This window comes from Saccostrea echinata, unplaced genomic scaffold, assembly GCF_033153115.1.
Source record: "Saccostrea echinata isolate AGI-Se365-2 ecotype Australia unplaced genomic scaffold, CSIRO_AGI_Sech_v1 ptg000029l, whole genome shotgun sequence".
Lineage (NCBI taxonomy): Eukaryota > Metazoa > Mollusca > Bivalvia > Ostreida > Ostreidae > Saccostrea > Saccostrea echinata.
Window position 1 is genome coordinate 35,185,999 of NW_026889778.1, and position 14,340 is coordinate 35,200,338.

General features: G+C 31.3%; 1 protein-coding gene and 1 long non-coding RNA gene across 2 annotated transcripts; one reads left to right on the forward strand and one right to left on the reverse strand.

Annotated features, from left to right (window-relative positions):
* Window positions 1-8,342: 8,342 nt before the first annotated feature.
* LOC133194762 (uncharacterized) lies at window positions 8,343-11,977 on the reverse strand. The gene is made up of 6 exons (XM_061330668.1): window positions 11,928-11,977; window positions 11,266-11,662; window positions 10,847-11,102; window positions 9,893-10,032; window positions 9,593-9,777; window positions 8,343-9,201 (listed from the first exon to the last, which is right to left on the reverse strand). Exons 2-4 carry the CDS (start codon window positions 11,646-11,648, stop codon window positions 9,964-9,966), a joined length of 708 nt encoding a protein of 235 aa, XP_061186652.1. The 5' UTR covers window positions 11,649-11,662; window positions 11,928-11,977; the 3' UTR covers window positions 8,343-9,201; window positions 9,593-9,777; window positions 9,893-9,963.
* A 1,139-nt stretch (window positions 11,978-13,116) lies between these two features.
* On the forward strand, window positions 13,117-13,932 carry LOC133194764 (uncharacterized). The gene is made up of 2 exons (XR_009722172.1): window positions 13,117-13,189; window positions 13,340-13,932. It is a non-coding gene; the product is annotated as an uncharacterized LOC133194764 (long non-coding RNA).
* The last annotated feature ends 408 nt before the right edge of the window (window positions 13,933-14,340 follow it).

Genomic DNA, 14,340 nt, shown 5'->3' on the forward strand with positions numbered 1-14,340 from the left:
ATCAAATGTTTGAATTCTACGATGAGTATTGGCGTGACAAGTTTTATTAGCCACAATATTATCCACATCATGAATACTGATCTGCAAAATAGATGTAATCACCTGATATACTGAATGAGTCTTTAGGGATATTGCTGATTGTTTATGTTTTGTAGAATTCTACTCCTATCTCACTACATTTTGGTTCATTAATTCTGAAGAACGATGAAAATTTTTGGTTAAAAAAATCATTGGAATTAATTGAAATTAAGAATAAAGCTGATAAAGATAAGGATAGTGTTCTGGGAAATTCTAGTTTTTTTTTTCACATTTATCATATTGCAGTCTTTGTGAAAGTAGAATTTTTGAAAGAATGGGGTATTTTTTCGTTCAAATTATTTCACTACTGTCTATAGTCATAAAAAATATTGTAAATTCGAAGAATTTTAAATATTTCGTATCGCTTTTTATGCAAGAATCACGCTGTATGAATATATGCAAATAAAAATTTGTTTGGGCCGGTATGGAACAGGTAACGTTATAAAGAATACTCTCAGAATGCTTATTACCTTTACGTCAGGCATTGTGAAATTGAGCCATACTCCTGACGTATCAGTAATGCCCTCTGGTTGGAGACCTACTCTTAAATTAACGCTTCTGTCCTTCAAATTAACTAGCCCGTCTGTTTTGCCAGTAACGTTTACAGTCTGCTTTTGCCACCAAGTAGAACTATTGATAATAATCTTGCATCTATTTTTCTCAAAGGAAACAGGTCCTTGCCCTGTGTTATTCTGGCATGGATACACAGTGGATTGATAAACTGGAGTTTGTATGTAAACACCAATACTACACTTTGTCTTCATATCAATGTGAGGACAGCCTACAGGAACTGTAACAGATAACTCGATGGAAATCGTGTCTCCTTCTTTGACTTCATACGCATCAGACGAAGGCTGTTTATAGTACAATAACATGTAGTCGATATACAAATTCTCGTATCGTGCAGACATATACAACATGCAAAATTAAATAGCTATTAAAAATCTTTGAAATGTGTGTGTGTGTGTGTGTGTGTTCATTTACGCTGCTTTGGCTACATCTGATACTGCAACTATTCAACTTTAATAAAAGGTTATTTCAAATTGTAAAGTCAAATTAATTTTTTTATGTTTCTCATTTTATACTTGTATAATATACCAATAATATATCGTCTTAGACCTTCAAATTTTCGTTAATTTTTTTAATGAATATAAGAGCAAAATGTTGCTCCTTAAGAGACTCTTTGGCTTTGAATATGATATATTTTAAGTGAACAAATGAAAATATGTCTGCATGTTGATAAATTAAGGCTAGAGATAATTGCGAACTTTCATTTGGGGAAGGCAAACATTTCTGTAAGTGACTGCGACTATCTTGTGAAAATCTGAAGAGAGAAAGAGGTATGATGGAAGAGTTTCAAATAACAGTGAAAAAAAAAAACAATTTGGTTCAACGATCATCTATGAAACAATTTAAGTGTGAGCCAAACTCTATATAGAAAAGATATATAAAGTTTCAAATAACAGTGAAACAAAACAATTTGGTTCAACGATCATCTATGAAACAATTTAAGTGTGAGCCAAACTCTATATAGAAAAGATATATAAAGTTTCAAATAACAGTGAAACAAAACAATTTGGTTCAACGATCATCTATGAAACAATTTAAGTGTGAGCCAAACTCTATATGGAAAAGATATATAGAGTTTCAAATAACAGTGAAACAAAACAATTTGGTTCAACGATCATCTATGAAACAATTTAAGTGTGAGCCAAAATCTATATAGAATGTTGAAATTTTGTATGATTCAGTTTGGCCAAATATCCTGGCGTAAACAAGATTTTTAAAATGTTAGGATTTTTAATGCATGTTTATCATAGCCTCACAAAGCCCAATCCTAATATTAATTTTGTCCCATCCTCCATGCTCCGTTCAGGATTCTAGCACGCACCATGACTACAATTTTGTGCCTTTCAGATACTACTTATCCACAGAACAAATGTTTTATACCAAATCTTTAAAATTTATTCAGTTAAAAATGTTCAAAACTTTACGAACAACACATGATGACTAACAGAAAGTGTTAAGCAGAATATCACCTGCCCTATCTAGATCTAGATGTCCCAAAAATCAAGTTACCTCCAATAAAATGGTGTTTGTTGAAAAATGGTCAAGATAGAATAAAAAAATCTTAAAGCTGAATATACCTATGGAGGGATTTTGTTTTAGCTGCATGAGAGTACCTAGCATGCATGTATATCGTGACCAAGTATTGGTTTCTGTTAGTCGATGATGACAAATATTACAGATTAAATGAAAGAATACATAAGGTTCCCTTATAGTGAATTAAGAAGAATATATATACTCACAAATATTCCTGCTAGGAATTCCGTACTGACATTGTGATGGCCAGGTACTCCTCTGTCAGATTCTCTTACCCTCAATGAACACTTTACCTTACAGTGTAAAATCATAAACATATTTTTGTTTCTAAAATAACAAAGTATTTATCAATACAATTTTATACGAATAACAATATATTTCGCTTATACAGTCAAGGTATAATCGGAAAACTAAAACAGATAGAAAGTGTCTCGCTAAAGGCTGTCAAAGAAAAGTGACAACTGTACTTAGTTCAGTAATGTCTAGAACAAAATATAGCACATAGGGAAGGTGAAATGGATCAATCACTCATATCTGTACACGTGAAAATTAATTATATTTATTTGTATTTAAAGATAAGACATTTATACAGGCAAAGTGACGGTAAACGAGATAGTTGAAAAACCTGTAATATCAACTTATCTATCAGTAGCCTGCCTCGGTTTAAAAATATAAAAATTAAAAATATTATAGTATATTCTCTTGCGTACCTTATTAGTTTGAAGACATCGCATACGGGTGAGAATTGAGTATTGGTACATAAATAGGTAAAGTTAACGATGAAAAAATTGAAATCATCACTCTTTGTCGCATAGATTAGTTATTAGACATCAACTTCTTTAGTCAGTAAAACATCTAAATATAAACAAATAAGGCAGACTCTGTGGTCTCTTTTGATTCGAGTTCAATGTGATATATCAAGGAGGCATATAAAAAAAATAACTATTGCTATTGATAACACGTCATCAGTACATGGAAGTGTTGAAATGAAAGACACAACAAGATTTTTTCTTCTTCTCATGTAGGAGTTTTTAGATAAATTCTGTTTCATCATTAAGATTATAAAAACAGATTTGCTAATAAGGGGCACCATGGGAATTTCAACAAATTGTTGCAAGTCCTGGCCTCGGAATACGACATACAATGTATATACGAGGGCTGTTTGGAAATTATTGAGACATTTACTTTTACTCCATAAAGGCCAGAGATACATTCATGAAACTTCGTCAACATTTTATAAATAATTAATAAAAGAAATGTGCAAAATTTCTAATTTATAGGACAATTAGACAAGTTCCGGTGAAATTATAAACATGCATATGTCTATCGACCTGGAGCAGCATCGCTACGTCATTTAAACGTCACGTCAGCCAGAGATGTTTTTGCAAGTGAAACGATCGGGAAGCGAAAATCAAAAATCAGACTGTCTCTTTTGTTAAAAAATTCTTTAAAAAAAAAATTAAAAATGTGTGCTGTTGTTACCTCAGTGTAAAAAATACACGAAGTGTCATATACAGGTTGAATTAGCATCACGCAGTACCGATTTTTGCACAGCGGGTTAACGTTATTTACTCCGTAATAATTGATGGTCGTCTGGAGCTCTTGTTTTTACTCTTGTTGAATATTTTGTAAGAATAAAATATACCAATGAAAAAATAAAACTTAAAATAATTTATGATCTCCGTATTTGTGATCGAAATTCTAACAAACTTGCACAAAATGAAGTGAAAATTAAATTGAAAAATTATATACATAAATTGAATTATTCTCGCTCTTACTATGAGTCCACCGGGAGTTTGAACGTTGGTGTAACATATTTTCAATATCTGATTTCGTGACTGCGCCGGGTACCCCTACCATTGGCACATAAATATACCACTGAGAAGAAGAAAAAAATATTTCTAAAATATCTTTTGCTTTTATTAATTTTTATTATTTGTCAAACGTATGTGCAAATTTTCACCGAAAGACGTTCATTAGAAAAAAGAATATACACATTGTCTCAATAATTTCCGAACAGCCCTTGTATATGTATTGTCAATGAGGAACTCAAACTTGTTTTAATATCAATATCAGTACTTTTTTCAATCAGAATGATTTTCACAATTGTTTTGTTGATGACCAAAAAAGGACAGAAATATTTTAGATAGCCATTCTTATTGAGGAAGTAGTTGTCTATAATGTCAAAAAACTAAAAAAAAATTATGATCTTAAATTTTCAAAAATGTCCTTGTAATTTTTGAGAATCCACATTTATCATCACTTTTGAATGTTGTAGTACAGTTGGTCTGAAGTTTTTGGTCATAAATTTTGCAATTTTCAAAATAACCAAATATTTTACATAGAAGAAAATAAAAACACTTGTCTGGCAAACATTTTCTTCAATCGAGATATTTGCGCAGTTACATGTACTTGCTATATCATTTTAACTTATATAATGACTAGTCAATGAACATCACACATACAACTTACCACCATGTTCATGTTGTACTTGTGTATCCAGTCGATAGGGTAGAGCCAGCTGTGATTGTCTTGATAGGGGCGAGAATCCACCACCTTAACTTCGTCATTATTGATGTACCAATGGGTGTCGTACCAGTAACTGCCCCCAGAAGGTTCTGCATACAGACACTTAAATACCGCAGCTATAGGTTTGTTCGATAAAGTAGGAGTAATGGGTTCTAACGATACGTTTACCATAGGGTTCGTGTTCACAGGAATATACGCTTAAATACGAAATTTGTCAGAGAATCATTGATCAAGCCTGATCATAGTAACTACATATGTCCATATTTTGATTTTTTTAATTTCAATAATTAGGTTAATATCCCTTACTAAAATACAACTTAATTTCTTCAATTTAATAAAGCATATGTACCTTGACAAGGTGTGAAGCCAGAAAAAGACGTTTGTCCTTTAGGACAAAGGTATTCCTCTCCTGAAAATATATTTCAATTCATTATATGCCTTGCTAAAGTTTTAAAAAATCAGCCTTATAACATGAAGAGATAAAGCAAAGGTAATGATTCGTTTGAACCTAATTTGAAAAGTGATTATATATCATTGACAACATTGATAAAAGATATGGTTACTGGGAAAAAAACCCAACAGTGGGCTAGGTAATATTTTGTTTTAAGACCGAACATAAGTTGTATTTATTTAGATTTCTCTTATTCGTTAGTGGTAATCTACCTATGCAGTATGCTGAGGCGATTAGGGGAGAAGGTACCAAGTAGTAAACTCTGTAATCTCTACAGTTCTTCACCCTTATTGTTAAAGATGTCCCACATGTACCCAGAAACCCCACAATACAAGCTGTTCTCGTTACCTCCCCGTCAACATCCGGTGGTAAACTACCTAATATAGTATATAATATAGTAAGAAATGCTGTAAATCGAATAAACAGATTAGTTTATAATTATTCAGGTTTTACTCTTTACACAGAGTAATCTCAAACGAAAGGAAAATATAGCCAAATACACGTACTCTTTGTTTTAATTTGTTATTTAAATGAATGAATTGTACAATCGGTTTTTTCTTTACCAGATTACAAAAAAAAAAAAAAAAAAAAAAAAAAAAAAAAAAAAAAAAAAAAATGAAAGCCATGCATTTAGTGGCTTATGAAAGTTGTCTGTTAAACAAAATAACATTTTCTTAGATGTTTAATTTGTATTTACCCTGCATCCATATAGGAAACATAGTTCCACATTGAGTTATACTGGGTGCAGATGTCACCATATCATTTCCTGCTCCACTTTCAAATCTATACCATCCGGCATTAAGGAAGTTGTCGCTGATCGAAGTATCTGTTGGCTGTAACGTATATCCACTAGATCTTCGGATGTCGTCACGTATCAGTGTATAGTGTAAACAAGGATCTAAAGGAATGGCATATATGTAGAGTAAGAAGTCCATTGCCTTTAAACCGTCCTTATGTTCTGTGTGAATACTGAGAATTAGTATTGGATAAGCTAACATTCAGAGTAAATAAAATATCTTCAAATCATATTAACAAATAAAAATACACTTTCATCATGGGCAATCCATCAGGCATGATTTTATCACGGTTTGAACCTAGAAAACATTATCAGAATTCTGAGACTAAGTTTAACAATTTATATCTTAGGGGTATTAAACTGATAATGGTGAGTATTAACACGAGAGTTGACTGTAGAAATGCATGAGCTTGTGCTATTATTTTAAATACAGGTTACAACTCTTGTATTGAAGTCGTTTATATTGAATCTTCTCTTGTATTGAATTCAAAATAAATCCCCGATATGATTCATAATATTATGTTGTTTCAAACTTTCGGTTTATTTTAATCATAGCTTGAATTGAAGCAATTTTATGGCTCGTTGAACTGAAAATGTGTTGTTTTAATAAGGTTGTATTGAAGTCCTGTTTCGACCACTAGTCATGGTCAGTTTGTCCAGCAATACAAGTAAGAAGCACAGGTTTACAGTATTTATATTACTCCACGACTCCATAGCAAACGCTCTAACCACTGTGTCACCATTCAAGTCATGTAGTAGAAGCCTACGTCTTTTTTTGCTTTCATTTTCGTTAAGAACAAGGATTTATTACTTTTTAAATGCCAAAGCCTAAGGACAAACCTTTTTATTAAAATGTTTTGAAACTGTATTGAATAACAAAATATGTTCCATAAAATAGTTGTTACAGTATTTACATTTTCAAATTTGTGTAACAAATTTTCTACGTAAACATCAATTTACTCATTTACAACGTACCACGTCAAATTGATATTTTCATACTAAAGCATTTAACACAAAATCATATGAATGTACTTTAAGACGCTGGATGGGTCGGGTCTAGTATAATATGCTTTTCTGTATAAAGAAAGTTAAATTCCTGCAAATATATAACTGTACATATATATAACTTTACAGGGTCGAAATCCAATGGTCGTTGCCTTTCTGAGGAAATAGAAGAGTAGTATCATAAATCTTTTGGAATATAAAATGTATTTTATTATAGTAACTGGTGCAAAATACCAAATAATTTTCAGATTTGGGCCAACCAATTTAAAATTATTAAAGTCCGAATTTCCTCTGTTATTTTCAAAATTCCACCAGTTTTTCATCAAGAATTTTAAAAAATCCCACTGATAGGAACAATAAATAAATCATACTTTTATAAGACTTAAATTCTCTTTATTTTATTGGTATAAAATGTATATGGGGTCAATGGTCAAATTTTTCAGAAATTTCCACTTGAAAATTTTTCATCAGTTTTTTTCACATTGCCAATCCACTATTTTTAATTGAAATAAAATATGAAAAATATTGATAATTTTTTAACCAAATAAGATTTTCAAATGCATCACTGTATTAGAAATATACAGCTTTGTAAATATATAACAAAAAATCTTGGTTTTTCAATAAATTGAAAAGTTTTAATCAGAATTTCCTCTGTCATAGCTTGATTAATAAGTGCAATATTTTGTACAACAACATTTTGATATACATTTTTTGATGACTTTAAAATGTAAGAAAATGTAATAAAATATTTATACATGTATTTCAGAGATATAGTACTACACCTGTTGCAATGTTATATTTCAAAAAAGTTATGCACATAAATATGAATTAAATTCAGTATCGATATGTTTTCTTTTTGTGACTTTTTTTAATTACATAAGAAAATGCCAGGAATAAAAAAATTCAACATGTTAATTACCTAATCACATCTTTCAAGATTGATATGGATTTAAAAAGTGTAAAATATCTTTAGAAATAGACTATAACTTATAAATTGAAGGCAAATTAACTTATATAATGGGCTTTGCACAATTATTTTATCAGTCCATTACCTCTTTGGGAGGTTATATCATACTACATAAGACTACATTAGGCAAGTCTCAATCACTAATTACATGTAGGTATAAAATATAATTGTGAGACGAATATTGGTAATCTATTATTTAACAGCACACATCAAAAACCTATACAGATCGACGATTTCAAAATGAAATCTTCATACATAATGGATTTGTCAAAAAAATTAATTTTATTTATAATTTCCCTTAGATTGATTCTCTATTTCAGGAATTATCATGGATATTCTAGCTGTCAATTTCTTACATAAACTGGTAAATAATAAACTTGCTAAATTTGTTTAAAAAAAACTGATGGAAATAAATTATTAATCAAATTGAATTGCTTTTCTTTAAGTTAAGACAATGCACATTATAATATATTTAACTTTCATTTAACGACAGGAAAAAAGAGCTCACAGCCTCAATAATTTTGTTGGACTTTGTCACCCTCACAGAACTGTTTCTACACACTTCAGTAAACAATGCATGGATACCATTCTGATCTCTAGAGTAAGCTAGTTTCAAACTATCAAAATCTAATCCACTTTCAGCTATTCTTTTAGCCATACACACACTCAACACCTTTTTCTGAACAAGAATATGTAAGGAAGGAAAATTTTTGTCAACTTCCTTTTGGTAAGATAGTACATTCATAGCATAATCAAATGAAAATGTTGCACACTTATGCTTATCATCTGATAAATTCACTAATTCTAACAACTTTTGCAACACTAAAATATCTTCAAGGGCATTATGTGCTTCATATGAACATGCAAGAAGACTTTCTGCAAGACTTTGCTGGCTATAAGAGCTCAGGTTTGGATGGGATAATCGAAATAAAAGCTTTGTATCCATAAATCCCTTCACTTTTCTTGAAAATCTTGGTAACATAGAACATGATTCAAGACCTCTAAAAAGCACTGGACAATCAAACACTTTAATGTTGTGACCAACTAAAATGATATTATTATACTTTTCGAGAAATTTCAAGAAATAATCCAATGCAGCCATCAGAGAAATGCCAGTCACTTCTGCGTTGTTATGGTAGAGTTTTCCATTCCTAACAGAGAGTCCTGCTATCTCAGAAGCTGTTGGCGTTATGGACTTCTTAGGAATAACGTATGTAGAAAATCTATCCTCATTCTGTACAGCTGCCAACTGAACAATATGAGAAGTGCGAGCTAAAAGAAAAATATCACTATTTAGAGTACTGGTTTATGTCTAATGAACAAATAAAAAACATTCTCACAAGGCCAACTGACATAAAAAATTGCTGATGGAGTATATGGATTTATACAGAAATAAATTCCACCATATGGCATGCCTATAAAGATTAAATAAAGACTTAAAAACATCATGAGTAGTTGCTGAGAAAACAGAGACAAAAATTTATTGAAAGGTGCACACACAGAAACTGACAGAAACTTTACAGGGGTAAAACTGTATACATCATTTTCTTCCAAGCAGTGATATAATTATGGTTCTTTTGAATAAACTGAATTTGAGAAAATTGCTATATAAACTTCTTGCACACAAAAAATTGAAACATTTAAATTGTATTAAATGCATTACCTAATCCTGTTGTTTCTAAATCAAATAAGATAAGTGTGTGATTTTCAACATCAACTGTTTCCATCTGTGGTCTTGGGCATGGGACTGGAATTTCTGTAATGATGTTAGCTTGTTGAGGAGCTAACCCTATTCCAGATTCATATGTGGATCCTTCATGAATTTCTTTACTAGTTGTACACAAGGATCTTTAAGAATGAGGAAAAAAATGCTTAGTCTATAAATATAAATTCATGTATTTCAAAAATCAAACTGATAACTAATATATGTTTGCATCATTCAAGTGAGCTTATTTTACATTACCTCCTAGCCTTCAGCTCACGTCTTCTTCTCTTCGCCTCCTTAAATTTGGCGATTGCCTTTCTCTTCCTGGACTAGGATTCCCTGAGATAGCACAACTTCCTAGTAAACCTTCCAGGAGATAACCCGATCTTTTTGTTTACCTATTAGGACAAAAATAACATTAAACATTAGGAGGGAGGTAGTGCTACAGCTTAGTGCAAAAGCTATATGGTTTGCTTGTAATGTTAATTTAATTACAAATATTGCTCTTACACATATTTATTATATAGTCTAGATTTATAGTCCCTATATAATCTATACAAACGCAAACAGTTCATAACACTACATATTCACTGGTTTTGAAGCTGTATTCGCCGGAGGGTCGGTGCGCGTTCAGCGGCATTGCGACATCACAATCAACACCTCAAACAATGTTCTAAACAATTGGTTGCAACGGCCAGAGCCAGCTATGTATCTGAGCAGGAAAAACATTAGCCAAGCCTATTGCAGGGTTATTTTCTAAACATTTCGATGTCTTACAAACAGCAAAAAGCTATAACTTGTGATCTGGACATTTTTATTTTAATTTTTCCACGACAAAAGTTCGTAAATGAAAGTTGTATCATCATGCATGCAGCCTTCAATGTCTTATTAATTCAAATCCGGACTATATAATAAAACAATTATGGACTCTTTCGGTGGTGAATATGGTTTGTTATTCACCAGAATAATATCAATATTGACCGAGGCAAAGCCGAGGTCAATATTGATATTTTTCTGGTGAATAACAAACCATATTCACCACCGAAAGAGTCCATAATTGTATAATATCTTATGATCAATATTTTTCTATTTTTTAAGTATCTTTGTCAAAGTTTTACAGCTTGAGATTATTTTCCATTTAATATTTATATAACATTTTGGTACATAAATTTTCATAAAATAATATTTTTTCATAAATTTATATATACTCACAGCAACAAGATAAGATGCTCCAGAGTTTTTTTCTGCTACAGATGCTGCTACTCTGTAGTTTAAGCTAGCTGAGCCGCTAAAGTAGTGGTTTTTCGGAGCTTTCAGTGACACAGTCCTATTGAAGGACTCATTTGGTTGGGTGCTTCCCAGACTGGAGATCTTACAGCTGTTCTGCTTCCATTGGTTGCATATTGAATGTAGTGAATCTTGAAGGTCCGAGTCTTTTAAGGGCTTTCCATAAGGCAAGGAAGAGTACCTTCAATTTATTTTGAACATATACTGAATCAATTAAATCAGGGTTAGGAAATGGACGAGATAAAGCTTGCACATAATAAATGTATATGTAGATACATTATTTCGAAATTGATACTGAATTACATACTAGTTATGTCCATACATAGTCATATGTATAATAGTACCTTTGCTTCGGATTGTTAACATGCTGACACCAGGAATTGCTGCATGACTCATGGTTTCCAAAAGGGTGATTACAGAGGGCATCAAGTGCCTTTTCTATTCCTCTTGGGTTTCCCTGATTTTGTGCTAGTAGATAATTGAAGCACTTTTGAAGGTAGTGGATTACCTTTGTAGTTAAGGACTTGTGTTTTTTCTGCAAAGCATATAGACTTGAGGAAAAAATTTTTCTAATGTGGTTCTTGTCGCATTTTTTTTTAATGTTTGGGTTTACACTTTGTTTCAAGCGAGAAATGGTGGTGGTGTCATCATCAGCTATAACAGTGGACACCTTTATTCCTTTGTCCTGTTTTTTCTCTACCATGCTGATAACCATACTTGGCTCCATAGATTTAGAACTTCCTAAAAAAAAAAAAATCAAAAAACAAATTTAAAAACTAAGTTAATGTAATTTTTAGTAAGATTAATATTACATTTGAAAATTAAATTCAAAGATATGTACAGGTGCATTTCTCAGTTTCAAAAATTGCTATTTTAGCAGGTTAGTTCATTCAGTTTATTTTAAAAAAAAATAAACAATCACATACATATAAAACCAAAAGGTAACAATTAAATCCTATTCTTAATCTCAAATATAAACACTCATTTCAATTGAAGTATCTAATACCTTGCCAATTTTGTCTACAGTCATGTTCCTTTGCTTCTTTCCCATTCCTCTTAGCACTCCCGTATGAAATTTAGAGGCGTATTACACCTGGACTTTTTGCAAATCCTGGCGTACAAGAGACGTATTCTTAAAAATACGGTTCATTTTCAGGCGTACACGTATTTTTGCCAGAAATACGTCTCCTTTTCTCCTGGCGTAAATTCTTAATCCAGGCGTATTTTTTTCTTAGTCTCTTTCGCATAGGGAAATAAAAACTTAGAAAATTTCAAAAGGCGTATTTTTGGAAATCCTGGTGGATTTTCTGATTTAGTCCTTATTATTAAGAGAGCTAGATAAAAATTTTACTTAGACAACTTCAATCTCCTTTATGTAACTATTGAGTTGCTTTTGTGATACATGTATTAAAATTAACCCCCCAAAAAGTATTTACTCCACATGTAAACATTGATTACATTACAATATTGCCTTTGTTGTATTCATTGTATTTATTAAAGCAATTAATTTTAGTAAATTATACTATTCAATCTTAGATTACTGTGCCATTGATTCCCAAATAAAAAAAAATGTTTAATATTATTTCTCTTAACTAAGATGATTTTATTTCTAACAAACTTAGTTTATTCTTTCATTAATGTTTTAGTGGCTTAATATAAAATAGCATTTAATTAAATGAATATTTAAGTCCTTAGTTTTAAATTAACAAAGCACTATAGCTGATGCTAAAAATAATTTTTCAATCAGTAATTGCATGATCAATGTCTCTATAATAAAACAAAATATAGATGGTATATTCAGATAATACATGTATTACATTACCATCTACTTTCTCTTCCCTAGTCTAACCAGTTGGGATTAGGCTAATTACTTACAGATGTGTTGAGCATGTTTAGGAACGACTTATCTGTAATGTTGTAAACCTTTCTAAGAACGGCTTATCAGTTTATATCCGGTTTCTGTAGAGCAGTTCTATTATCCACCCTAATCTTTAAAATAAAAGTATAATTCATATAGAAAAAACATCTTGTGTAAACATAAATGAATTTTTGTTATTGTATTCTTTAACAATACAGAATTCTTTTTTCATCAAATTTACATAATGTACTGATCTCTCAGAAGTGATAAAACCGTTTAGGTAACAAGGGGGTTATAAACAACAGCATTATTTACATCCAAGTATTTGCGCCAATTTTAAACCACCAGGAAGGTCATGCCAGGAACAAAGAGATTGGAGAAAGTGGCAACGAAGCACAGATGGTGAAGAGGTGATTATTTTGAAATACATTGCATAACATTAGATTTTTTTACCTAAAAAAATAAGACAGATGCATTTGCTTGATTTGCAGAGCCAGATGTTCATGATTGAAATGGGTCAGTATGACATTGAGTATGTTCTTATGTTTTTCTTTTTCCAGATCATAATCCATAGGATAAATCAGTTGGGCGATCAATTGAATGATGAAATAGTCCATAAATACTTGAATTTAAGTGAAGAAAAGATCTTGCGAGAGTCAAATGACCAGAATTGCAGCATTTTCCATAGATGCATGCCAATGAACTGCAGCTGTTGAGTGTAGCATCAGGAATGAAGTGTATTTTCAATGCCAGGAGTTATAATTTTTAACATGAAAAACATCTTTTTGTGAATATTTCTATGAAAATGTGATTGGAGAATATAATAAGAAATGTGAATGACAAAACTGCTTGTGAATTGCATCTTTTGTGCCAAATAAGGAGTACAGAGAATGGCAGGATTAATCGGCATGATTCTCAATAAAGTGATTTCACTGTGATTATTGGAATGTTGCAACTGCTGACTAAACTAATATGTCAATCTTGTAGGTTAAAATACTGTGAAACAGGAAAAGTTAATGTAAATCTAACATGTGATGTGACTGTGATTTGAAACAGTAAATGTTTGATTCTGATTTTTAATCATTTCTCATTCACATTTAAGCATACTGAAAAGTATTAATAAAATAAAAATTGTGTATGATTGTAAGCTTAATTTGTCTGATCTTTTTTGTATGTATTTATATGCACTTAGACTCCTAGTAATCTATGTACTAAAGTACTTTGTACTTTTATATTTATGTTGGTTGTAGTCCCCATAGCTGTGATAATATTTAATTTGAAATGAATATTTAAGGCAGGCGTATTTTTTATACGGGCGTATTCATTTTACGGGTGTATTTATTTTACGGGCGTATTTTTTTTTTACGGGTATGCTTGATATCTAGGTGTAATTCTATTTTTAAAATTTCCAGGCGTATTTTGAATTTCCAGGCGTACTCATTTACATATTTCGGCTAAAAATACGGTAGGATTACGCCTCTTGTACGCCTGTATTTCACTTTATACGCCTGCTTTTATGTATTCATTTTAATGGAGAATCCACCAGGATTTTAAGAATATA